Source organism: Balaenoptera acutorostrata, chromosome 9 (assembly GCF_949987535.1).
Source record: "Balaenoptera acutorostrata chromosome 9, mBalAcu1.1, whole genome shotgun sequence".
Lineage (NCBI taxonomy): Eukaryota > Metazoa > Chordata > Mammalia > Artiodactyla > Balaenopteridae > Balaenoptera > Balaenoptera acutorostrata.
Window position 1 is genome coordinate 97,646,285 of NC_080072.1, and position 23,675 is coordinate 97,669,959.

Genomic DNA, 23,675 nt, shown 5'->3' on the forward strand with positions numbered 1-23,675 from the left:
TCTGGTCTCCCACTTACTTCCTCTTGCCATTTCCTGCCTCCCCCTCCTACCTCTTGACATCAGTTTGGGGTCAGTCATGGTTGCAGCCTGTGTTCCTTCAGAGGGAGGAGCCAGCTGAGGGGAGTGGGGGGACGTTTGGGAGTGTCCTGCCCCGGCATTGGTCAGTTAGGTTACAAGAAGACTCTTCATTGGTCTCTCTGGCTCCTTTGAACAACCCAAGACGCGGGAGTCTTGCTTGGTAAGATCAGGCCAGTGACCCGGATGGATAGAAGTAGGACCCAGTTGTGAGAGCATTTGGCATCTTTATTTTCCAGCCCTTAGTCCCGCCCTTCCTCCTGGTGGATGGTGAGGGAATTCATTTAAAGAGCTTTTAGCTACTTCCTGGAAAAGATACTCTCATTCTGTTTTCCTAGGATCGCATCAAACTTCCCCACTGCCGACTTTCTAACCATCTCCCACTCTGCTTCACTTGGCCCTCCTTCCAAGTGTAAAGAGTGTTGCCCATACTCAGCGGGGCTGCCCAGCCTGAGTGGGCCGGGGGCAGGGGTCCAGAGAGAATGGGAGGGTCCACAGGCCTCTTTCAGGTTTTCCAGAAGAGGTGGCTTTTGGTTTGGGTTCAGCCCTGTGTTGGCACCGTGGAGAGTCAGCACGACCCTCTGTCCTCTGCTCCGGTGACTCCTCTGTGGGTCTGTCTCCCCAGGGGTCGGAGATCAGTGAACACATGAAGGAACTACAGCCCTCAGACTCCACTGCTTCTGACCCCAAGTCCTTTCTTGGCCTGGTGAGTCTGAGATGGGGGGCAGCAGAGTGGTGGTGAAGAGCGTGGGTTTCCGAGGTCCTGTGTTTAAGTGATTTGCTGAGCATCTCACAGCTTGTAAGCGGGGAAGTTAGGACTCAAACTTGGGTCTTGTCTAGCTCCATTTTCTCAGCCCTACGTACTGAGGATAACACTACCTACTTTATAGGTTTGTTGTGAGAAGAAAGTGGGGTAAAGAGTATAAAACATTAGCATATAAACATTAAACAAACATAGCTGTTATTACTATTACTTCTGTGTGAATTGCCTGTGAGATCATATGAGATCATTGCCTCTGGGCTCTAGCAGGAGCATTACGTGAACCTAGGAGGTTAGAGACTGTGTGTGTGTGTGTTTATGGAATCACCGAGCCACGGTGAGGACCAGTCCTCAGGCTCTCAGGCTCTGACCAGGAAGGATGCTGTGGTGTGGTATCATTTCCAAAGTTAAGACTTCGTCCTGGAATGCCAACATGCATGGTTTCTTTGTCCCAGTCCTTCCACCCAGCCTGCTGTAGCCTGGCTTCACTTGCCAGGTTTGTATCTGTGGGGAGGAGTTCGGGGTGCTTTTTGGCAGAGCACTTTTTCCAGAAACCACGCTCCATCTGTTTGGAGGAGACAGATCAAAGGGAAGGGATTAGTGGGAGAGGGTCAGGGATGAACAGTAATGATACGAGGGGGTGCAGAGGAATCAGGAGGCTGTGTGCTCAAGCCCCTCACTGAGCCACAGGCTTAGGAGCCAGATGGCAGCTGCACTGAGTGGAGTAGAACTCACGCTGAAAGGAAAATGTCATCAGCAAAGAAAACCCACAAGCTAGGAATGGGAGGCAAAGTCCTTGTTGGCAAAAGCCGTCATGAAGAATCACCGTGTCACAGAACTCTCTGAAGCAAGGGCCCTGGCCCTGCTAAAGGAGTCACTGTGTGGAGAAACGGGCTGCCCATCGGCATTTTTCTTCTCTATGGGAGCGGGTGGAGGAAGCCCCAGACAGCAGGACCAGACCTTGGCTGGGCATCCTGCCATTTATCAGGGCTGATGACAGAACTGTCCCTGTTAGCGTGCTGTCAGGTAGCCGTCCGTCACCTAGCCCAGTGGGGATCTTGGGCTCGGAGGGGGCGGGCTCGTGGCTCTGCGGCAGCCAAAGGGCAGCGGGGAGCTGGCACCTGTGTGGGCACTTGCTGCCCGTCCCAAAGAGAAGCTGGTGGAGGAAGTGGCGCTAATTCATCCCCATTGTCCAGAGGGACACCTGTATGGGAAGGGGAAGGAACCAGCTGGGTGGAGCCTGGCAGGCCCTGGTGTCCAAGCTGCCCATAGGGCTTCTGGGCACTTTGGCCTCCTGGTTGGGCACCAGGAGGGAGAGACAGCTGGAAAGTGACATGCTTTGCAGCACATGTCACACAAAGAGCTTGGGCTTTGGAGTCGGCCCAGGGCACTTCTGACCCCCAGCCCTATTGCTTACCAGATGCGTGACCTTGGACAAATTACTTGGACTCTCAAACTGCTTCCTCCATGAGATAAGAATAAGAGGATCAGTCTCATAGGGTTACTTTTTTCCCTGTAATTTGATTATGAAAAATTTCAAATATACTGAAAAATTAAAAGACTTTTACAGCGAATAGCCTCATACTCACCACCTAGAGTCTGCAGTGAACAGTTTACCGTACTTGCTTTGCCACATACCTTTCCATGCAGTCGCAGTGTTAATTTTGAAGGTGAGATTAATGAGTAGCTGTCGGAGTGCTTGGTACAGTGCCTGGCCTGTAGTAGGCGTCTTTCTGGAAGGTGGGGGTGGAGGAGAGGCCCTGTATCCCTGGTGGGCGCTGAGCATGACAGAGGAGAGCTGACCTCCCCGTCTCTGCCATCTCCAGGACTTCGGTTTCCACAGCCGGATCTCGGAGCACCTGCTGGATGTGGACATGCTCTCCTCTGTCCTGGATGGAGCCCGCTGGGAGGTGAGTCTCTCTAGGGCTGGGCTGGAGCCTCACTTTGGAAGATAATCAAGAGCTGAGTCCTGCCCATCCCAGGGTGCATTTCTGGGAGTTCTCTCCCTCCTGATTCCTTAAGGCAAGGCCCTGACTGTGCCTGTGATGGGGCTTCCGACATACATGCTCTGTTGCTGCCGTGAATTAAGTCATTCCGTGTCCTCCACCCCCGTATATTTATCTGTTTATCCAGTCACTTAGCAGCTGAGGGCCGACCACTTGCTCCCGTGGCAAAGCACTGTGTAGTTTGTGGGTTTCAAGGCACCTCCCAACCTGGCCCATCCAACCTCTGCAGCCTCATTCTCAGCCCACCTCCCGTGCCCCGGCTGTGCCCACCACTCGCCATTCCCCTGGGGCCGCACCGTCCACCTCCTTCACCACTCTGCCTGCTGGGCTGCTTTTCCTTCTGTCCCGGCAAGCTCTTTCTTGGTCTTGGAGGTCCACCTCTGACGTCACCTCCTCCAAGCACGATTTATCGTCCCTTCCCTTTGCTTCCCTTCGTGCTGCTTCTTTTGTTTTATGGTTCTTTGTCTCCCCTGCCAGATGTAAGCTCAGACACAGACCCTGTCCTTAAGGAGCTTGAAGCCAAGATCATTTTTGCCTCCTCTGTAGGGTTGTTGAGAGGAGAGAGATTCTGACATGTGGTCTTTGCAAGTTTGAGCGGGCATCTGGTTTGGGTGAAACAAACAAGGTATTCAATGTGAATCAGGCCTGGGTGCCCTTAGTGAAGCGAGTCCTGAGACAGGATAGAGTTACAAGGTCGATTGCGTTTGTGCCTGACGTGTCCTTCTTGGTTCTGCTGGACCTTGGTCCCCACCGTTTGCAGCACTGGAGGTCTTTAAAGGCACAGGCAAGGCCAGGTGGTGTTTGTCAGGAAGGGTTTGGAGCAGGTGATTTGTGAGGCACCTTACTGAGTTGGCCGGGCAAGGTGAATTTCCATTGCTCTGTCTCCAAAATCTGGCCAGTATTAGAACACTTGGGGGGCTTTAAAAAAGGCAGATTTCTAGGTCCTGCCTAAGACCTCATGAGGCGAGCAGCCTCTTTTTGGGCCATGCCACTTGGTATAAAGCAGTAGCAGGGCCTGGCTTGCATTTGGTTCTCAGGAGGCACCCTCTGAGGCAGCCGCCCTGGCAGAGGGGGCCATAAGCTGTATCTCATGACCAGTGTAGAGCAGTGCTGGGTGCTCAGGTCGGCTGACCGCGTGGAGCCCCTTGCGAGATTGTGTCCGCCTCTCACTTCAGGGCGTGGAGGGGCTGAGCAGGGAGGTGGAGCTGGAGGGACAAGAAACAGCCTCTTTGTGGGACGGATAGAACCATAGGTACAGTCCCCTCTGTCTTTCCGGGGGGGCACTTGTCCATTTTCCATATTCTCTGGATCTCTCCCAAGGCCAGGGCCAGTGCAGAGGCTTAGAACTGAGCTAAATTAATTTTTGTTCACTTAAACATTTTTGATGCATCTTTATTGAGATCTAATTGACATAAATAAACTGGACATGTATAAATGGTACCATTTGATAAGTTTTACCATATGTATACACCTTTCAAATCACCACCACGGTCAAGATAATGATTATAATGAATTACAAACATGATGAATTTTTTAATAGGTTACAAAAAATGACCATACAATTATTTCAAATAATACAGAAGGTCAAAGTCTTCTGCTTCCTGCAGCCTTACTCCCTCCCGCAGGTCGGGACTGTTAGCTTCCATTAACATTTTTCATCTGCCTTTCCAGAAAATTTTCTGTACACATATAAGCATGTATTTATTTTCTATTTGTTAATCTTTTTTTTCCCCACAGAAATTGGAACTGTGCTATAAAAACTGCTTGGCAATATGCTGTTCAAATTCGAGAATAGACCCTTAACTTATTTCTATGCTATTTCAGATCTGCCCTACTCCTTTTATTGGTTGCATAGCATTCTGCTTTATGAATGCGCTGTGACTTACTGGGATTTATTAAACTGAGGACTGCATGATAAAGAAAAACCAAAACCCCGGAGCTGAGTTTAGGTTGGGGAAGTGGTGTCTTGAGCAGTCTTAGGCCGGAGGCTTAGAGTGTGCTTGTGTCTCCCCTTTCTGAAGAGTGCCGATATGCCTGATTTCTTTGTCTGGTTCCTTTGACTCCCTTTCTGGGGCAAAAATGTCTAGGGAGCAGGTAAAAACTCTGCTCAAAGGACCTCTGTCTGGGTACTTACCCAAGGTGTCCCTTATTCTCTAGCTGGGGGCTAGTTGAGTTTCTAGCAGAAATACGGAAGGTGAAATAAGAAGGAAATAGACAGGCCTTGTCTGTAGCTTGTCCTTTCTGATTCAGGGCTCAGTCCCCCGATATTTATTACAATCACTGCACTTTGTTACCCGTCTTATATTTTAGTTTGTGAAATAGACTGGCCTGTGTGATTGTTTTTGTTTTTGTTTTTCCTTGAAAAGAGAGAGGGGGAGCTGTCTGCTGAGCTTGTTGTGAATTGTAGGGAAGACGAGTTGTGAGTTGAGCTCTGGAAGGGAAAGCGGTGGGGTGGGAGAAGGGCGGCCCGCCCCGCCATTGTCTGCGGGCTCTGCCCGGCTGATGCGATTAGGAGTGGCAGCGCTGGCAGGGAGCCCTTCTGCTGCGGGCACCAGGAGGCACTCCCAGGCAACATTGCTATTTTTAATGTAATTTGGGGGAGCTGGCTTGTAGTTCAGACCCATCCAGATGGCAGAGTCGGCCACAGCTGCCGGGGCTCAGGCTGCCAGTGGAGAGGTGTGGGGGGCTGGGGGCATGGGGCTGGGGGCATGGAGGTGTGCCAGCCCGGCCGGAGCCCTACTGGGGAAGATGGAGTGAGCCGTCTCCTGCCCCACCTCTCCTGTTAACCCTCGTGTCCCGGAACAGACAGGGCTCCTGTCAGCGTGACAGAAGGAGTGCAGGTCCTAGGATGGGGACTGACATCGGCGACGCTGGGTTTCTTTTGTGTTTTGTTTTTCCTCAGGCTGGGGAAGAGGAGAGGGGGTGTGAGGAGAGCTCGTGTTTGTGGCATGCCTTCTTTTGGGCCGGAGTCGGGCTTTATGTACATGATCTCATTTAATCTTCACCAGAAGCCCTGTGAGCTGTGGTATGCTATCCCATTTTGTAGTGGAGGAGGTGCTAGAACAAAGGGTTGAGTCCAGGCTGACTGCCCTACTCTACCCACGTGACCTCACCCCTGCAGAAAATATGTGAATGTATCAAGAATAGTCCTTTTTCACCAGCTTGCTAAATTTGCCTAGACACCTAAGCTTTAAAATGAGATCTGGGGTTGGCTTTTTTTTTTTTTTTTTTTTTTTGCACTGTCTGGCTGGTAAAATCCCTGACTAGGAAGGGGGCATCATTGTCTACTGATGGGACCTGGGTGTCGGGGGAGCAAAGGAGCACCCCGTCTTCCTCCCTTCAGGTGCCCACACAGTGCCCTTCTCGTCTGGAGTACAGCTCTCTGTCATTTCACCAAGTCTCCATCTCTCCAGGGTCCTTCCTCTTTAATGCACTTGTCTGCTGTGCCCAATCCTGCTCACTTAATTTGGGCATCCCCGATTATCACTGGCACTGGTGGTCTGGGGCCTCTGTGGATCTGGGGTGTTCACGGATGGCTCCGCTTTGTGCAACTGGCAGTGAGGGGTTTCCAGCTGCAGAAGGCAGGATGTTCCTTTTCTTAGGTGTTCTGCTTCAGCCTCTGGCTTCTGCCTCTGCCTGCAGTGGCTTTGGTGTCTGACTCATCCTCCCCAGGCCAGCAAGGCTGGCCCTGGGAGCAGCTGTGAGCCTGGGGGCTTAGCCAAAGCCCCAGGGCCTTCACTGTGCGGTAGACGACCTTCTCTTCTGCATCCCGAGTGGTCCTCACTCACCAAGAGCCACCTCGCAGTGCTTCCCCCTGGCATGAGAGTCAGTTGGAGGATTAAAGGACCCAGTGCAGACCCCCCAACCCCCCAAAGTATACACTTTCCACTGCTACTTGCCTACAGGCCCAGAGGTTGGGAAGAGAAGACAAGGATGCCTGCCAGTCCAGCCAAGATGAGCTGCAGAGCAAGAAGTCCGGAGGCTCGGAGAGGTATAGTGCGTGGGAGGCCACCCTCAGGGACTTTGGGATGGCGTGGACTTGGGCAGAATTCCTGGCTTTGGTCTACGTACCTCAGTGTGCTCCTGCCTGAAGGCAGATGGTGAACTGACTGGATGGCCTTGCAAAGTCTGCGTGTGTGTGTGTGTGTGTACGCAAACCAAGTCAGGAGTGGGAGGTACTGCTGGAGCATATGGGGGTACTTTGTGCCCATAGCACTATTGTGGGAACAGGGCTCTGTCCTTTTCATCAGATTGGATGAAGCCTTGTGTGTCCCTGCTCGTGGGCCAGGTCTGGATAGCCTGCTCAAGGTCCGGGGGACCATGTTAGAGGGTCGGTAGTGCAGCTCAGACCTTACCAGGCCTTACCACAGCAGAAATGGCTGTGGCTATGTGTGTGTGTGTGTGTGTGTGTGTGTGTGTGTGTGTGTGAGAGAGAGAGAGAGAGAGAGAGAGAGAGAGATTGAGAGACAGGAGCTTCCAGCTTCTCAGGCCTGAGCCCATGATAAGAGAAGGGCTGCCACCCTGGAAGGGGAAGGGGGTGGTCATTCTACTTTTTGGACCTTGAAAACCTATCAGCATTCTTACTTGAAGCTACAGCTTCATGCGTTGTCTATAGTCTGACCGTTTGAGTCTAGCTTCTCTTTTTCTCCTTCTTTTCTGCTCAGTTCTTCCATCACCACCCCCCGCCCCCAACACACACACACACACACACACACACACACACACACACACACACACTCTCTCTCTCTCTCTCTCTCTCTCTCTCTCTCTCCCTCTCTCTCTCCCTCCCTCCCTCCCTCCCTCCCTCCCTCTCTCTCTCTCTCTCTCTCTCTCTCTCTCTCTCTCCCCGGCCCCAGTGATGGCAGGAATGCATACGCCTGTGCGCGTGCCCAGCTCTCACTCCTGGGCCAAGCAAATGCAGCCCAGGGACCTGGGAAGGCTGAGTGTAGTCCAGGCCAAGGGAGAGCTCTGGAGGGAGTTCCTTCGTCCTGCTTTTCTGGCTGCTTTGGCCTCCGTGGGCTCTCCATGGAGGTGGGGCCCCGGCTGGGGTCCAGCCCGCAGGAGGCATGGACCTCGGTCCCCGTACTCCACTCCCCAATTCTCCTGCTGCTCTCGGAGCGGAGGCCCTGACTCTGCTGCTCTGCCCAGGTTATCTCCTCCTCTTCTGCATGGGGAGCGGCTCCAGAGTCCCCTTCACAGCCAGACCACGGATGAAGGGCCTCCGCAGCCCCTGGAGGAGCAGCCGGAACGGAAGGGGGCAGAGGAGCCTGGGGAGGGCTCTGCAGGCAGCCCCACGCCCCCTGGTCCCCTGCAGAGGTAAGGGTGGGCTGGAAGCCTCCCAGGGTGGGCGTGGCGGGCCTGGAGAGGTGGGGAGAGCAGGGGGCGGGGTTGCAGCCTAAGCAGCGGCAAGGGACGTTTCTGCTTAGTGTTTCACACAAGCTGGAGAGTTAGGAAATCTGCCTCTTCCTCGTCCTTGGCCTACAGCTAAAGTCGGGGTGCACAGTCTGATTAGGGGAGCTTAGAAACTCTGGAACTAGGAAGTATGTCTTCTGACCCAGCTGCCCTCCTGCCAGGGGCTGGGGCAGAGACTGCTGTCACCCCGGACTAGGCTGTTCCTGCCAGGGGGGCCATTTCTCCCGGTGCCCACCTGCCAGCCCCCTCCTTCCCAGCAGCCATCCCACCGCTAGTCACTCAGCAAGCCTGTGGGGAGCCCTGCTGGGTGCAGGGCCCCGGGCTTCCCTGAGGCCAGCTGAGAGGACCTTCACTCCCTAGCCTGCTCCAGAGCCGGTGTAGATGTGCTAGTTTGTTCCCCTGGCAAGAGGAAGACGCTGGTCTTAGAGCTCATCTGGTTGGAATGAGTCACTGGGGGAGGCTGGGCAGCAGTCGTGTTTAGTCAGCAGTATCCACGGAACCCCTGCTGCGTGCAGAGCTTCTCCTCGGTGCCGTAACCATTCTGCATCCCACCTGGGGCGCGGATCTCTGGTCCTTCAGTGTAAACTGCTCGGGAAGAGGCAGGGAGGGGAGCTGGGATCTGAAACCTGAGACAGGGACACCACAGGTCTTGCCGGGGCCGCTGCCTCCTTCGTCCCCATTACAGACCTTTGACCCCGAATGGGGTACACCCGGAGCCTCTCACCTTCCTCTGGCTTTAACACAGTTGCTTCCTTGTTGCTGTCAAGGGAGGAGATCCCAAGCCCACCTGCCGCCCACGAGAGGGGCGAGGAGCAGTGCTCCCAGGCCGAGGGGCCGGGCCCTGGGCAGGACGAGGCCGAGGAGCCCGAGGAGAAGGTGGCGGTCAGCCCCACCCTGCCAGTCTCTCCAGAGGTGTAAGGGCCAGTTTTCATGTCTGTCCCTGTCCTCCACTGTGTGTGGATTGCCTCAGTGCCCATCTGGTCTTGGATGGTGGGGAGGGGATGCTCTGGTTCCGGCTCAAGGAGTGGAGTCGGGGGAGAGTGAGCGAACCCTTGGTTCTGCGTGCAGCCCCCGGGGCTCCCCTGGTCAGCACCTGGGGTACGAGGCTGGAAGCGAGGGGGAGGGGGTAGGGTATCTCCTGGGTCATTAGCAGAAACCTGGTAAAGCGTGTTTTCCCCTCTACCAGGCACTGTTTTTCTTTGAAAAAATTACTGAGGTATTTATATACATGAAAGTACACACATCTGAAATGTCCAAGTCAGTGAGTGTTTACATACATATACACCGTATCACAACCACCCAGATCATTTGCAGAACATTTCCATCCCTCCTGAAAGTTTCCTCAGGCCCCTTTCCGCTCAGTCCACCTGCCCTAGGTCACCGCTATTCTAGCTTCTGTCCCATAGATTCGTTTTTCCAGTTCTCTAACTTCATATGAATGGAGTTATCCAGTACACAGTATATATCTTTTGTGCCTGGGTTCAAAGCTCACCTGTGCCGTTGCACCAAGCACTTCTAAAACTTAGAAACCTTTCCGCTCTCCTCCCCTTTCTCACCCCTTTTAGAGATAAGGAAACTGAGGTTCAGGGAGGTGAAGTGATTTGCCCAAAGTCACATCGCCAGTCGGTTGCAGAATTAGGACCTGAGCCCTCTAGTCACCTGAGCCGTCGACTTCTGACTCTTGCTCTGCAGCCACCGTGCCTTTTCTCTGCATAGAGAGAAACAGGTGTCAGGGTGATATAGTTTTTCCTGTCTGTGAACTGAGCAGTACAAAAGGATTAAGTGTCCTCAGGATTCGGGCTGACTGTTGAGCAGAGACAGGTTCATGCACTGATTACTCACAGGAAGCGTCACCGAGAGCTGGCGGGGCACGTGAGTGCACAATCTCATGTCATCGCTGTAGCGCTGCAGGAGTGATGTAGGGAAGGGGTAGCCCATTTTTCAGGTGGTGGTATATCCCACAGTGACAGCTCTGCCCCTGAGGAATGACATAGCTTTCCCAGGTCCCCTGGGTGGCTGTGGACAGCCAGATCAGGGTGCTTTTGATGAGGACAGGAGGTGAGTGGGGTTCAGAAACAGGACCCTCTGGGCAGAGGTCAGAGGGCATTTTCCCGGGGCTTCTGGAAGAGAAGCTGGCCAGTGAGGCTCCTCCTGGCTGCCTGGGCTGATGAGTCCCCTTCCTTTGTGTTTCTCCTCCCATCCCAGGGAGGCTGCCCCTGCTGGGGGGCTCTCTCCCGGACCCCACAGTTTCAGTTTACACAGCGCCCTTAGGAAATGTCTTCTGTTCCTTTCCTCAGTCTTCTCAGCCTCCATAACTTCCTTGTTATTAATCTTTACAGCTACGTTAAGAATGGATTGATTTTCTGGGATTCGTGGGGAGTGGCTCTGTGTCTGTGCCTCATTTGTATCCATGGGATTTTAATTTATGGAGGTGACTGAGTGACAACACAGAGAGGCCAATGCCACTGAAAGAAGAATTTATTCCTTATATTTCCAGAGAGAAGAGGGCATGCCACGCCAGGTGGGGCCACGTGGGGAAGGACCAGAGTTGGTCAGGAGGCCAAAGAAGCGAGAAGGAAGAGCGTGACCCAGAGCCTTTATTGGGGTTTTCGTGGGAAGCAATGGGCGAGACAGGGTAAGTACCCTGAGCGAGTGGAGGGGTGGAAAGTTTGAATAACTTTGGAGGGCTCTGGGCCTGGTCTCTAGTTAACTTGGTGCCTGGCCCTGGGTAATTTTGGGCGTGGGAAATAGATCAGGAGATGGTAGGGGGTGTAGGGATTGGTTGGTTTGCATGTGAAAGACATACTCCCTTTGCTGTCTGTAAGGATTGGCTGGTCTGGGGAGGGGCACCCTCTCCTTGACCAGCCAGCTTTTTCAGATGCCAGAACATCATGAAATACAGAAAATAAAAAGCATGATTAGTAGAGTCTGTCGCCTGCATCGATATCGTCAAGCTGAATCAGGAGGAGTTAAGAGCAAAGGGCAGGTCAGGGAGTGCAGGCAGGGCTGGCAAGCAGCCGCCGCTGTGCGTGCTTTATGGCCAGAGGCCTGGGTCTGGGAAACAAGGATACCCTTCCGTTTGTCATCCCAGCATCTTCCATGAGGTGTGTATAGAGAGAGGGTAAACGAACTAAAACAACTGGGTTGAAAGTGAGCGGAGACAGGATCCCTGATAGTGATCTGAGTTTTAGTGGTACCCTGGCCATTTCAGGGCCATGGGTATCATATCCTCCTTCCTCCCTGCCCGCCTTCCCTCCTTGCTTTCCCTCATGTGTCTCGGAGCAACTTGGTGGCCAGTCTGAAAGGATGATGCTCTTCATGAGCCTCTTCTTGGCCACCAACTGTTGCAAACTGGGTCTCACTGATGCTGATACCTGAGGAGTGGCCTAGAAATCGGACCTGCCTCTTCCTCTGCAGTCTCCAACTGCCCAGTTATCTCACAGATCTTTCAGGCTCACTGTTTGACCGCCTTGGACCTAAGCTGGGAGTTTGGGATACTCGATCTTTAAAACAGGGACACGGAGAAGAGGCCCACTGAAAAGCAGCCCCATTTGCCTGTGTGCCAGGCGTGCAGGCAGGCTCAGTGGTGCGTGCAGCCTGGGCACACACTGGCACGCCGGCTGATGCCCCATCTCTCCGCAGCCTCTGTCCCCAGGGCTCCACATAGCTACGTAGCCCACAGGGGAGAGAGACATTGAAAGGTACCATCTCAGGGAAAAAAGATGTGTTCAGCTCAGGTTGGAAATGAGTTGGAGGGTTGATGAGGCTGAGAGCTGCGGGGGGAGGCTCTTTCCGAGGGCGGGATTCTCAGAGGAGGTGGCGGCCACATCTTACATCTGCGTCAGTCGGGCGGGGACAGGGGACTGAGAGGAAGCTGGGAATTGGAAGCGGGGAGATGGGCTTGGGAGCAGAAGAGAACTGAAGGCAGAACTCAAGACTGTTTCTGGTCTGAGTCATGATTTTAGGAAAGATCTTAATGATATTGCAGAGGTATCAGTAGCCTTTTGTGTCTTCCTTCTCTCTCTGGCCTCAAGGGGCTGAAATGGAATTCCAGAGCCCTTGTTTACTTCTGCTGTTCTAATCTGATCCCGCCCGCTGCCTTCTGTCTGCTGCAGTGTGGGAGCTGAGTGAGGAGGGGGCTTTACATCCCCAGGGGTGGACGGGGGACTGGCTCCCCTTTGGACTCTGGCCCCTCTTGTCCTTGATTTGGACCACGCCCATATGCTGTTGGGGTCCACTGGGCCACCGTGCCAGGCCTGCCGCAGCTGGAGCACCATGGGAGAAGATGGTGGTTGGGTGGCCAGACCAATTTCCCAAGATTTAGGGACCTGGGAATGCCAGCATGTCCTGGCCTTTAGGAAAGCCACTCTGGGAGGCAAAACACTTTATCCCGCTTATGCTTTCGTTGCTTAAAATGTTCTTGGGGTTTCTCTTTGGGTATTTCCTTTAAGAACCAGAATACAAGCAACGTAACAGCCTTCATTATAGACATCTCTTTAACCAATACCAGTGTTCCTTATCTTACCTTATGCCTTATGCATCCAGGTTAGAATTTCTTTTGCACATTTCCAAACAGTGAATTCACTCTAAGCAGATGAAGCTGTGGCATCATCAGGGAGATGTGGAGCCTGGCATTCTGGTTGTGCTCTTGCTGCTGTCTTTGGCTTAGGGAAGGGTCTCCTGCCCGGCTCCCTTGGCAGAGTGGGCAGGACGGTTTCCCATTCCTGGGCCTACATGGACTATTCTAGGTCTCAGGGCTAGGAGTTCTAGCAGCGAGGAGACATGCTGCTGCTTCTCCCGCTGGCTCATACACACTGGCCTCTGTTCAGTTTGAGAGTCAGAGAGCAGCCTCTGGGGATTTCCCAAACTGCTGGCATGAGCCTCAAGTAGCAGGGAGAGCCCTGCTAGGGAGTCGGAAACAGGGCCATGAGCCACTCTGGGGAGGAATCCATGAGGGCCGGAGCTTCGCTCTCTTCCTGCTGCCGCCAGCCCTTGAGCCACAGCTTGGGTGTTCACTCAGGCCACAACCTACCAGGTCCCCTGAGAGCCTCCTACGGGCCACCCTCATCCCCAGGCTCTCGGGGCCTTTGACATCCCCCATGGGGCTTGTCCTATAGAACAAATGCTGCCTGTGTCTTCGAGAGGGTAGCCTTGCCTCCCGCCCTTGGGTACCTGATTTGCACTTATGATTCCTGACCATGGGCCCTCTGTTAGGGTGCCGTATGTGCTGTTCCGTATCTGTATAAATCCTAGTGCCGAAAGGTGGGTGGATAGTAAACCTAGTGAAATGCTGCTTCCACCCTTGGCAGGCGATCTACAGAGCCCACGGCTCCCCCAGAGCAGCTCTCAGAGGCTGCACTGAAGGCCACGGAAGAGGCGGTGGCCCAAGAACTCGAGCAAGAGCAGGGCTGGCTCCTGGAGTCCAAGCGAGAGAAGATGCAGCGGCTGCAGGAGAAGCTGTGGCAGGAGGAGGAGGCGGAGACCCTGCAGCTTCACCAGCAGAAACAGAAGGCACTCAGGTCCTGCCCCGCCCCCAGCCCAGCCTCCCCGTCTGTGCAGGGCCACCCTCCTCCCGCCCTGGCAGCCACGGGGATGCCCGGGGCCCCTCCGGGACTGCTCCTCAGTGGCCCGTGTGGAGCGGTGGGCTCCCTGGCCAGGGCTCGTGCCTCTCCTCTTTTTGGGGAGGACTTGGGAGGCGTGATCATAATGAGGGTAGCTAACATGTTTTGAGAGATTACAGTGATCCATATGCTTTATATCTATTAATTTGTTCAGTACTCGGAACGGCCCTTATGAGGTGTCGTCATCAATTCTGTTTTGTAGCATCTATAATAGAGACGAAGAAACTGAGGCACAGAAAGGTTACGTAGCTTGTCGCAGGTATGGAGGCTTGTAAGCAGCAGAGCCCGGATTAACCCAGGCGCTTTGTCTCCGGAGAACAACTGCATCGTCCTCTCTCTTGGGAGCCAGGGCCCTTTTGGAACCCAGTGAGATTGGGAGGGACCACGTGACATGGTGTGAGGTGCTCTCGGACCCAGAAGTTTCTATTTGGGTTCCTACTCTTTGAGTAGCTGTCTGCGAGGCCCTAGACAAATGCGACATGTAAGCCTGGGCTGGGCCTGCGTGTGTAGGATTGTGTGTATGTATGCTGGAGTTTTCTTTGTATAGGAAAAGGCAGTTCAGGGCTGGCATGATGGCTCCACAGAGTCGCCAGGTCCCTGGTCTCCTTTAATCTCTCTGCCATCTTTAGTGCTGGGTTTTACTCTCAGGGTCTCTTTACAGTCCAATATAGCTGCTGGATCTCCAGCCATCATATCTGTGCTCCAGGCAGGAAGAATAGGGGCACCTTCTAGCTCATTCAGTCCCTTTGAAGGCGCTTTCCTGGAAACTTTACCCAATAACTTCTGCTTATTCTTTAAAGGAGTTTTCCTGGAAACTTTACCCAATAATTTCCACTTATATCTGGCTGGCTACCCCTGGTTGCAAAGGGTAACTGGGAAATGTAGTCCTTCAGCTGGTCCTCTGTACCTGATAGAAAAAGATCAGGGTTCTCTTAGTAAAGAAGAATGGGAGAATGGATATTGAGAGGGTAATAAGCAATCTCTGTCACAGTTCCAGGATGGGAAAGGTGCTACAAAAAGATGTTAATATATTTCACTTACTTGGCAATTAAACTAAAGGCCAAATCTTGTCCTCTTGGACAGAACATCCAGAAGTGCTAGAGACTTGCTATTTTTCTATCATACATAGCAAAGACTTATAAAAATATTTATGCTTAATTTAGAGAAACTAACAAAACCAACACCCAACTACCCAGAGGGTTGGGGACAGTCTCTCTCATTAGCCCAACACAGGATCTACTGACCCTGCGTCCATCCTTATGTCACCCCTCCTGGATCCCCAGCCAGAGTGCATCCCAGAGAACGGATCTTCCCACAGCATCCTCCTCTTCCAGCCAACTGAAACTTGGGGCGGGGGCCCACCCAAACAGGTGCGACTCAGCTTACCTTGAGAGACAGTGCCTGGGAGGAAATCCCCGTGGTGTCTCCCTGCCCGCCTGCCAGGCTCCTCTCTCTTCCTGGTCACCCTCGGCTGGGCTGACTGTGCCTTTTGTCCCTCCCCAAACCCCCCAACTGCAGAGGGGGCCTCCCAGAGACCTCTTAAGTCGTGGTGAAAACCAGCCTGCCAAAAGTATCCGACTCAGGCCCTGAAACACAGTAGTTGCTCAATAAATGGTGGTTCTTGATTATAAATATTTTCAGTCGAAATCAGTACAGTGTCAGCGGTCTTGACTAAGTGGTTTCTCTGTGGGCAGTGCCTTGCCTGGCTGTCTTCAAAGTAGTTTATCACGAGAACCCTGTTTCTGTTTACATGTGAGCCTTTCTGAGGGGTGGGGCCTCCTCGCTGCTGGGAAGCTGCCACTTGGTAGAAATTTCTGGAAACCCTAGCTGACCTTGTAGCAGATATTTCTCGAATGAGAAAGCAGGCAGGAAGGCAGACAGGCTCACTCTTAGTTTCTTTAGTTACAAAACGAGGAGATTGAGTTTAGTTGTAAGATGAAGAGAGAGAGTTGTAAAATGCAGGACTTAACCTCTAAAGACCCTTCCAGCTCTGCCATTCTGCGGTGCTACGTGTAACATTTGGCCACAGGATGAAGAGAAAGGATTTCTGAGGAATCTAGAAGGAAGGATTTTTACTTTACTCAAATTTTCTGTCATCATGGAAGAGAGCAGCAGAGGTGCTGATAGCTTAAAATAGGAAATGAACCTAAATCTTTTCTGGCTTTGGAATTCACTCCAGAAGCTTTTCAAAGAAATTGTCTTCCGAATCATGCACAGCACACAGCCCCTGGTCACGTGGGGGCCGCAGGAGGGCTGTCTGCTTGGGATGAGATGGTTACTATCATTAGTCTGCGAGTATGATACCCCTCGTAGATAATCAAAGCTTGCTTATGGTTTAGGCCTGGGCGATACTGTTCAAATTCAACAAACATGCATTGAGTACCTACTTCGTATCTGTTACTGTGTTTGGCACTTAGGATAAAACAGGTTTTTTGTTTTTTTTTTTTAAAGAAATCCTAAGTTTTTAATTAATTAATTAATTAATTTATGGCTGTGTTGGGTCTTCGTTTCTGTGCGAGGGCTTTCTCTAGTTGCGGCGAGTGGGGGCCACTCTTCATCGCAGTGCGCGGGCCTCTCACTATGGCGGCCTCTCTTGTTGTGGAGCACAGGCTCCAGACGCGCAGGCTCAGTAGTTGTGGCTCACGGGCCCAGTTGCTCCGCGGCATGTGGAATCCTTCCAGACCAGGGCTCGAACCCGTGTCCCCTGCATTGGCAGGCGGACTCTCAACCACTGTGCCACTAGGGAAGCCCTAAAACAGGTTTTAAGAGAAGACTCTTTCTCTGGAGAAACTCCCAGACTTGTAAGGAAAACACATGTACAAAAGATTAATTAATTATGCTGCAGCATGATGCGTGGCACCGAGCGGCATGGATAAGAAAGGTCATCATATAAAGTGTGTTGGGAGCAGAAAGGTCATTGATGAACTTGGAAAGACTTCTCTGAGAGGAGGGAGCTGGGTGTTGAACAAGGAACACGGGTTCGTCAGGTAGGAAAGGGGATTCTAGGCGGGGGAACCAGCATGAACAAAGGCCAAGAGGCAGGGACGAGTGTAGTGGGGTTTAGAGGGGGTGGCTCATCTGCCGTGGCCAGAGCTGGGCTGGAGTCAGACTGGATCCCACTTTGAGTGAACGCCACCGAGGTGAACCTGGAGGCCGAGGGGAGCCTTTGGCAGAAATGCTGTGCTGGGATCAAGGAGCCTATAATCTGCTTCCGGCGGCAAAGAGCAGGTGGTTCATAGCCCCTCTAACCCGGGGAGGTGTTAGAGGGAGGCAGCAGGACCCAGAGGTTGAGGTTAGACTCGTCTTTAAGACTTAGGAAGCTTCGGACTTCCCTCGTGGTGCAGTGGTTAAGAATCTGCCTGCCAATGCAGGGGACACAGGTTTGAGCCCTGGTCCGGGAAGACCCCACATGCTGCGGAGCAGCTAAGCCCGTGCGCCACAACTACTGAAGCCCGCACACCTAAAGCCCGTGCTCCGCAACAAGAGAAGCCACCCCAATGAGAAGTCCACGTGCAGCAATGAAAAAACCCAATACAGCCAAAAATAAATAATAAATTAAAAAAAAAAAAAAAAGACTTCCCTGGTGGCGCAGCGGTTGGGAATCTGCCTGCCAACACAGGGGACATGGGTTCGAGCCCTGGTCTGGGAAGATCCCACATGCCGCGGAGCAACTAGGCCCGTGCACCACAACTACTGAGCCCACGTGTCACAACTACTGAAGCCTGCATGTCTAGAGCCCATGCTCTGCGACAAGAGAAGCCACCGCAATAAGAAGCCCACACACCGCAACGAAAAGTAGCCCCTGCTCGCCGCAACTAGAGAAAGCCCGTGCTCAGCAACAAAGACCCAAGGCAGCCAAAAATAAATGATGAATTAGAAAAAAAAAAAATTAAAAAAAAAAAAGACTTAGGAAGCTTCACAGGCAGGCTATGGGCTTTTGGATGCTGAGAGCCAGGGGTTATGCCTAAAAGAGGGAAGGCCTTGTGGTCCCGCCAACAAACTTGCCTTTCCTTTGCTTACAGTTCCCTGAAGGAGCAGCTGCAGAGAGCCACCGAGGAAGAGGAGAGCCTGGTGAGAGAGCAGGAAGGCCAGAGGCTGTCCCGCCTCTGCGCCCAGGTGCAGTGCAGTGTGGAAGTGGATGAGGACCAGATCAGGTGAGTGCGGGCTGTGGGCTGCCCGGCCCCCTGGAGGTCCACCCCCCCTCCCCCAGTGCCCAGGCCCATCCCCACCCGCTTGTCTGCCCAGGGCCGAGCACGAGGCTTCCCTGCAGAGGCTGCGAGAAGAGCTGGAGTCTCTACAGAAGGCTGAGAGGGCCAGCTTGGAAGAGAGAAGCAGGCAGACGCTGGAGCGTCTCAGGGAAGACATGGAGGCTTCGGAGAAGAGAGAGCAGGCCGCCCTGAACACGGAGAAGGAGAGGGCCTTGCAGCAGCTGAGGGAGCAGCTGGAAGGGGAGAGGAAAGACGTGAGCGCCCCCCTCCCCGCCCCGATGTGATCCTGGGCTGCCAGGGGAGGGACTGAGCGCTGAGGAAGAGGAAGCGCCAGCCTTGGGGCGCGGGGTGGGGAGCCAGGTGGAGAGCGGGTGTCTGCGTGGATGGGCAACGAGATGTTGGGCCGGCTGTCTGGGCCCATGTGGACCCGGCCTGTGGATTTGGGAAGATTTCATGACTGAAAGAACTTAAACCAGACCAGAGCTTTTGAGACCAAGGGGCCCTGTCCTTGTCCTTGTCCCTGAGGGGCAGCTGTGAGGACCTCGCGCTTCTCTCCTTTCCTCCCCTGCCTCAGAGTGAGAGGCTAGCCCGCTCAGAGGAAGTTTTTCTCCGTTGTCCTTACTCCCTGTCCCTCCGGTCCGGTGGGTCTGTCTCTAGGTAAGAGGCTGAAGTAGGTGATAGGCCATGTGGAACTTTTGTTTTCTTTTGGTGATGGGTGGAGTTTCAGCTCTCAGGCCTGGGGAGCCTGCAGCGAGGCATGGGGGTGTGGGGATGTCATTGTACCGCTCGCGCTCTGGGAGGTGGTGCTGAGATGTGCAGGCCTCCCTGCCTGGCCCTTATTCACAGGCAGGAGCGTTGCCTGTGTACCGGTGGCCTAGAGGCAGGGGGAATGGAAGCCGTGACCGAGCCTTACTGAAAGGCCCCTCCACTCTGGCCTTCACGTCCCTGTTCGTTTGCGAGGTGCAGACTTGAGGGACAGTTATTTCGGAGGAAGAAAGACGTGCCTGCGGTTCCCCTTGACTGCTTAGCTCGAGAGGCACTGGGGGTGGTCTCCTGGCTCTCCCTCGTCTCAGGTCAGAGCCCGGCCAGCCTGCCCTGCGTCCTCACGGGCCCTCTGTTCTGCCCCAGGCGGTGGCAGCGCTGGAGAGGGAGCACAGAGAGGAGCTGGAGCGGCTCTCTTCCTCGCTGGAGGCCAAGCACAGGGAGGTGAGGGGCGGCGGCCTGCGGGGCAGACCCTGGGCATCCTGGGGTGTGAGCCGCGGGACCCCTTCACCCGCACCCCGTCCCCTAGGGAGGGAGTCTCCCTCTCCTGCAGCCCCCGGGGGGATGGGTGCTGGGTCCCTGGGAAGCGAGCCCCTCGCGGCCACCCTGCAGTGCTCTGTGCGGGTCACGCTCCCCTGTGCGGGTGCCTCCCCAGGTGGTCTCCAGCCTCCAGAAGAAGATGGAGGAAGCACAACAGAAAGAGGAGGCCCAGCTGCAGGAGAGCCTTGGGCGGGCGGGGCAGAGAGCTCATCAGAAAGTGTACCAGGCTCTCGAGTATGAGCAAGAGGTGAGTGCTGGTCTGCCCCTTCGACTCTGTGTACCCGTCGCGGACACTCTGGCGGTCGGCCGAGCCACCCTGGCCCAGGGGTCCTCTGCTTTGCTTTGGACAGCTCAGCTGGGGTCGGGATTTCAGGGTCCGTTTTTATGCCTTAGTTCCCTGGAGGCCAAGTGCTTCTCCACCCCCGTGCCCTATATGTGAGGACGAGGGCATGCTGGGTGTGGCCGTGTGTATGTCACCTGACGTGTGCATGTGGGGACGTTGGGGAGGTTGTGTCACGTGTGTGTATGAGTCCCTCCAAGTGCTTCGGTCCCCGGGTGCTGCAAGAGCCTCAGTCCTGCATGTCGTGTCCCTGCCGCCTGCCCTGCAGCTCAGTGGCCTCCTGAGAGAGAAGCGCCAGGAGGTGGAGAGGGAACACGAGAGGAAGATGGACAAGATGAAGGCGGAGCATCAGCAGCTGGTGGCTGAGGCCCGGGAGCAGTACGCCGCCGAGGTGACTGCGCCACGTTCCCTGGCGCGCGCGTGTGCGTGCACGTGCGCACACACACACACGCACCCCCCCCAGGGTCACACACATACACACCGGGGTCTCACACACACACCCCGGGGTCACACACACACACACACACACACACACACACACACCCCGGGGTCACACACACGCACACACACACCCCGGGGTCACACACATGCATACACACACCCCGGGGTCACACACACACACACACCCCAGGGTTACACACACCCCCGCACACCCCGGGGTCTCACACACACACACACACACACACCCCGGGGTCACACACACACACACGCACGCACCCCGGGGTCACACACACACACACACACACCCACACGCACACACACACACCGGGGTCACACACACACACACGCACCCCGGGGTCACACACACACGTACACACACACACCCCAGGGTCACACACACCCCCCCCCAGGGTCACACACACATACACACACACACACGCACGCACACACACACACACACACACCCCGTGGTCATTCCCAGCTGGCTGGAGGGCCTGGGAAGGGGACCACCTGTGATCAGGGATGGTGGGAGGCTTTCTTTCCTGGCACCCTGCAATGGTGAGATCGTGTTTTGCGTTTTTACTAAAGCATTAGGTGAGGAGTGATTCCTCCCCATCATCAGGCTGCACTTTGCTCTCATATTGATAACAGCTGATGTGTACTGAGCTTGTACTACGTGCCGGGCACTGTCCTAAGCTCTTTATGTATATTACCTCATTTAGTCCTCACGACACCCTTAGGGGGTTCATACTCTCATTATCTCCATTTTAAAAAGAGGAAACTGAGACTTGGGGAGTGTAAGCAACTCTCCCAAGCCCACCCTGGCTAGTTAAGTAGAGGAGCTAGGATTCAAGCCAGACGGTCTGACTCCAAAGTCTTCAATTTTAACCACCCAACACCGTGCCACCAGGGTTAATAGAAATTCCAGGACACCAGGAAATAGACTGGCAAGAGCCAACCAATATTTAGATATTATCTGCCCAACTTCAGCCTTCGGTGGGAACGTTCAGTGACTTTAAGTGGACCCATGCCGGCTTGCTCATGTTGGGGGTGGACGAGGGGCAGGGCTGGTGGCTGACTTTAGCCCAGAGCCAGGCCTTTACCCGGGGTTTCTAGGCTACTCCTCCAGTAACTGGGACCGGTATCCCAGACTCTTTGCACCAGGGCAGAAATAGCGGCCCGTCGTGGTGAAATGTAGTTGACTCCCTTCCCAAACCAGTTCTGCCCTTGCTGAGGAAGAGGGAGAATTTAGTAACGGTCTCTCTTCCCTTAAGGAAGGAAGGCTGGACGTGCAGGGGTGCTGGGAGAGGCTGGCTTGCACCCAGGGATTTCTCAGCACGTCTGACCAGCGTTGTTTCAGCAGCAGAGAGCCGGGGTGCAGGCTTTCTGGGGCGGGACCTTGCCATCCTCAGCGCTCTCCTGCTCTTCTCCAAGAGCCGGCCTTAGAGGCCTGTTGGGGTCCTTGATGGCACTGACCCAAGGCTGCAGGGTGGGCTGTGGTTTTAGGGGTGGGGGGGCGGCTGTGGTTTCCCACCGGCGGCCCCACCGTCCGTGCAGGAGAGGAAGCAGCGGGCCGAACTCCTGGGGCACCTGACGGGAGAGCTGGAGCGCCTGCGCAGGGCCCACGAGCGGGAGTTGGAGACGGTGAGGCAGGAGCAGGCCCGGCAGCTCGAGGACCAGCAGCGGTGGCTCCGGGAGCAGGTGGGGGCCCCGGACTGACCCTTCCACCCCGGGTAGAAGAGTGCTGGGGGCCGGCACTGCAGCAGCAGCAGACGGAGCCTGACAGCTTCAGGGGTGGGGGTCTCTCGCTGGCCATGCGCAAGCTGGGGCATCCTTGCGCTTTTGTTTTCTGGGCCAGGGAGCATCCCCAGGACTAGAGGCGGAGGTCAGCAGCCCCAGGGCCTCGGGGTTGGCGCCTTCGCCTCTCCTCGCCCCCGCTGAAATAGATGAGAGGTGGTGCGCTGCTGGGAGGTCATGGGGGCAAGTGGGGGAAGCCAGCCCAGCTTGGAGCAGGTGGTATGGGGTGGTAGGTCACAAACCCCTCCTGCTGCTCAGCGCGTGCCTGTGCTCTTGCTACGCTCACGTCTTTCTCTCCACCTACACTTCTGTGCAGGAAAGGAAACTCCAAGATTTAGAGGTGGAGCTTGAAACCAGAACCAAGGATGTCAAGGCCAGATTGGCTCAGCTGGATGTCCAGGTGCGGGAGCGGGGGCGGAGGACAGGCTCTCGGGGACCCTGGACCTTGGAGTCAGCTTCCCCAGGAGAGGACCTGGGGTCCGGAGATGGCCAGATAGCCGGTCCTTTCCTTCGCCCGCAGGAGGAGGCTGCCCGGAAGGAGAAGCAGCAGCTCCTCGATGTGCAGAGGCAGTTTGCGCTGGAGAGCGAGGTTTGTCGGCCTCTCCTGTCCTCCCTCCTCTATCTCCCCTTCCCCCACCCCTTTGTTCACCTGATCTGTCCACGGAATTGGGTTCCAGACTATGTTGGCTGCTATCGCACCAATAGCCCCAGTGTGTGGGACCAGCTCAGGAGCCGCCGGGGGTGGGACTGGTGGGGGACACTGACGCTGAAGGCAGACACAGGCCTTCAGTGTGCCTGGTTCCATCCTCTCCCCATTGCTCTTCCCTGGTGTCTGGTGCTGCCGCTCCCTGCCTTCCCCGCCCCCCCACCACCACCCACGTCTCTGGGTGTGTCTCTCTTTCCTGCTGCCCCCAGGAAGCCACAGCCACCCATCAGCACCTGGAGGAGGCAAAGAAGGAGCACAGCCACCTGTTGGAGTCAAACCGGCAGCTCCGAAGAATTCTCGAGGAGCTCCAGGCCCGCAAGTTGGAGCTGGAGTCCCAGGTGGATTTGCTGCAGACCCAGAGTCAGAGGCTGCAGAAGCATGTCAGGTGGTCTGTACCCCTGCATTTAGCCACCCCTACTGCCTCTCGCCTGCCCTCTGACCTCTGCTGCTCATGGGCCCTGTCTACTCACGGCCCAGTTAACAGGCAGAGGTGGAGCCAGGTGGAGGGGCTGCGTTTTGTAGGGAGTCGGGGCTGTGAGTAGCCGGGGGTCCCTGGTTCTACTGTTCACGCCCCAGCTCTGCCTCCAGGGTCTTTGACAGGAGTGAAGGGATGGAGATGGTTCTCCCCCCTTCCCGCCAGGAGCCCTGACAGTGTGCTGCCTGGCCTGCTTCGTCATGTGACCCTGCCTCCCCACCCCAACCCCCTTCGTCTCCCACCACAGTGACCTGGAGGCCAAAGCTCAGAGGAAGCAGGACTTGTTGAAAGAGCTGGCGGTAGAGGAGAGTAATGCTTCCCCACGTTTTGAGCCCGATCTCCACATTGAGGACCTGAGGAAATCCCTTGGGACGGTGAGCTTTTCTGTGCCTTGGAAGGGTCAGGGTGGCTGGGCTAGGGCAAGGCTCCAGGCACCAGGAGGGGGTGGGCCTCCAAGAGTGCACCGGGAGGGGGTGGGGCACCGGGGCGTGGGGCTCCTGGAGGGGTCCTGGCTCTGTTCTGCATAGAACCT

The 23,675-nt window shown here is 55.0% G+C and overlaps 1 protein-coding gene across 19 annotated transcripts in view; it reads left to right on the forward strand.

Annotated features, from left to right (window-relative positions):
- CEP164 (centrosomal protein 164) overlaps positions 1 to 23,675 on the forward strand; it is a 72,277-nt gene that overhangs the window by 41,629 nt on the left and 6,973 nt on the right. For 12 of the 19 annotated variants that reach the window (XM_057553204.1, XM_057553203.1, XM_057553213.1 and 9 more), the window contains 18 exons: positions 701 to 781; positions 2,662 to 2,745; positions 6,747 to 6,832; positions 7,990 to 8,157; positions 9,021 to 9,167; positions 10,751 to 10,888; positions 13,563 to 13,772; positions 15,158 to 15,244; positions 17,897 to 18,028; positions 18,120 to 18,336; positions 19,211 to 19,288; positions 19,500 to 19,631; positions 19,993 to 20,115; positions 21,723 to 21,866; positions 22,279 to 22,362; positions 22,483 to 22,551; positions 22,878 to 23,056; positions 23,391 to 23,517. In XM_057553204.1, the coding sequence (XP_057409187.1) occupies positions 701 to 781; positions 2,662 to 2,745; positions 6,747 to 6,832; positions 7,990 to 8,157; positions 9,021 to 9,167; positions 10,751 to 10,888; positions 13,563 to 13,772; positions 15,158 to 15,244; positions 17,897 to 18,028; positions 18,120 to 18,336; positions 19,211 to 19,288; positions 19,500 to 19,631; positions 19,993 to 20,115; positions 21,723 to 21,866; positions 22,279 to 22,362; positions 22,483 to 22,551; positions 22,878 to 23,056; positions 23,391 to 23,517 (2,286 nt within the window). The remainder of the gene's footprint in view (positions 1 to 700; positions 782 to 2,661; positions 2,746 to 6,746; positions 6,833 to 7,989; positions 8,158 to 9,020; positions 9,168 to 10,750; positions 10,889 to 13,562; positions 13,773 to 15,157; positions 15,245 to 17,896; positions 18,029 to 18,119; positions 18,337 to 19,210; positions 19,289 to 19,499; positions 19,632 to 19,992; positions 20,116 to 21,722; positions 21,867 to 22,278; positions 22,363 to 22,482; positions 22,552 to 22,877; positions 23,057 to 23,390; positions 23,518 to 23,675) is intronic. The other 7 variants (XM_057553205.1, XM_057553211.1, XM_057553212.1 and 4 more) reach the window with 7 other exon arrangements.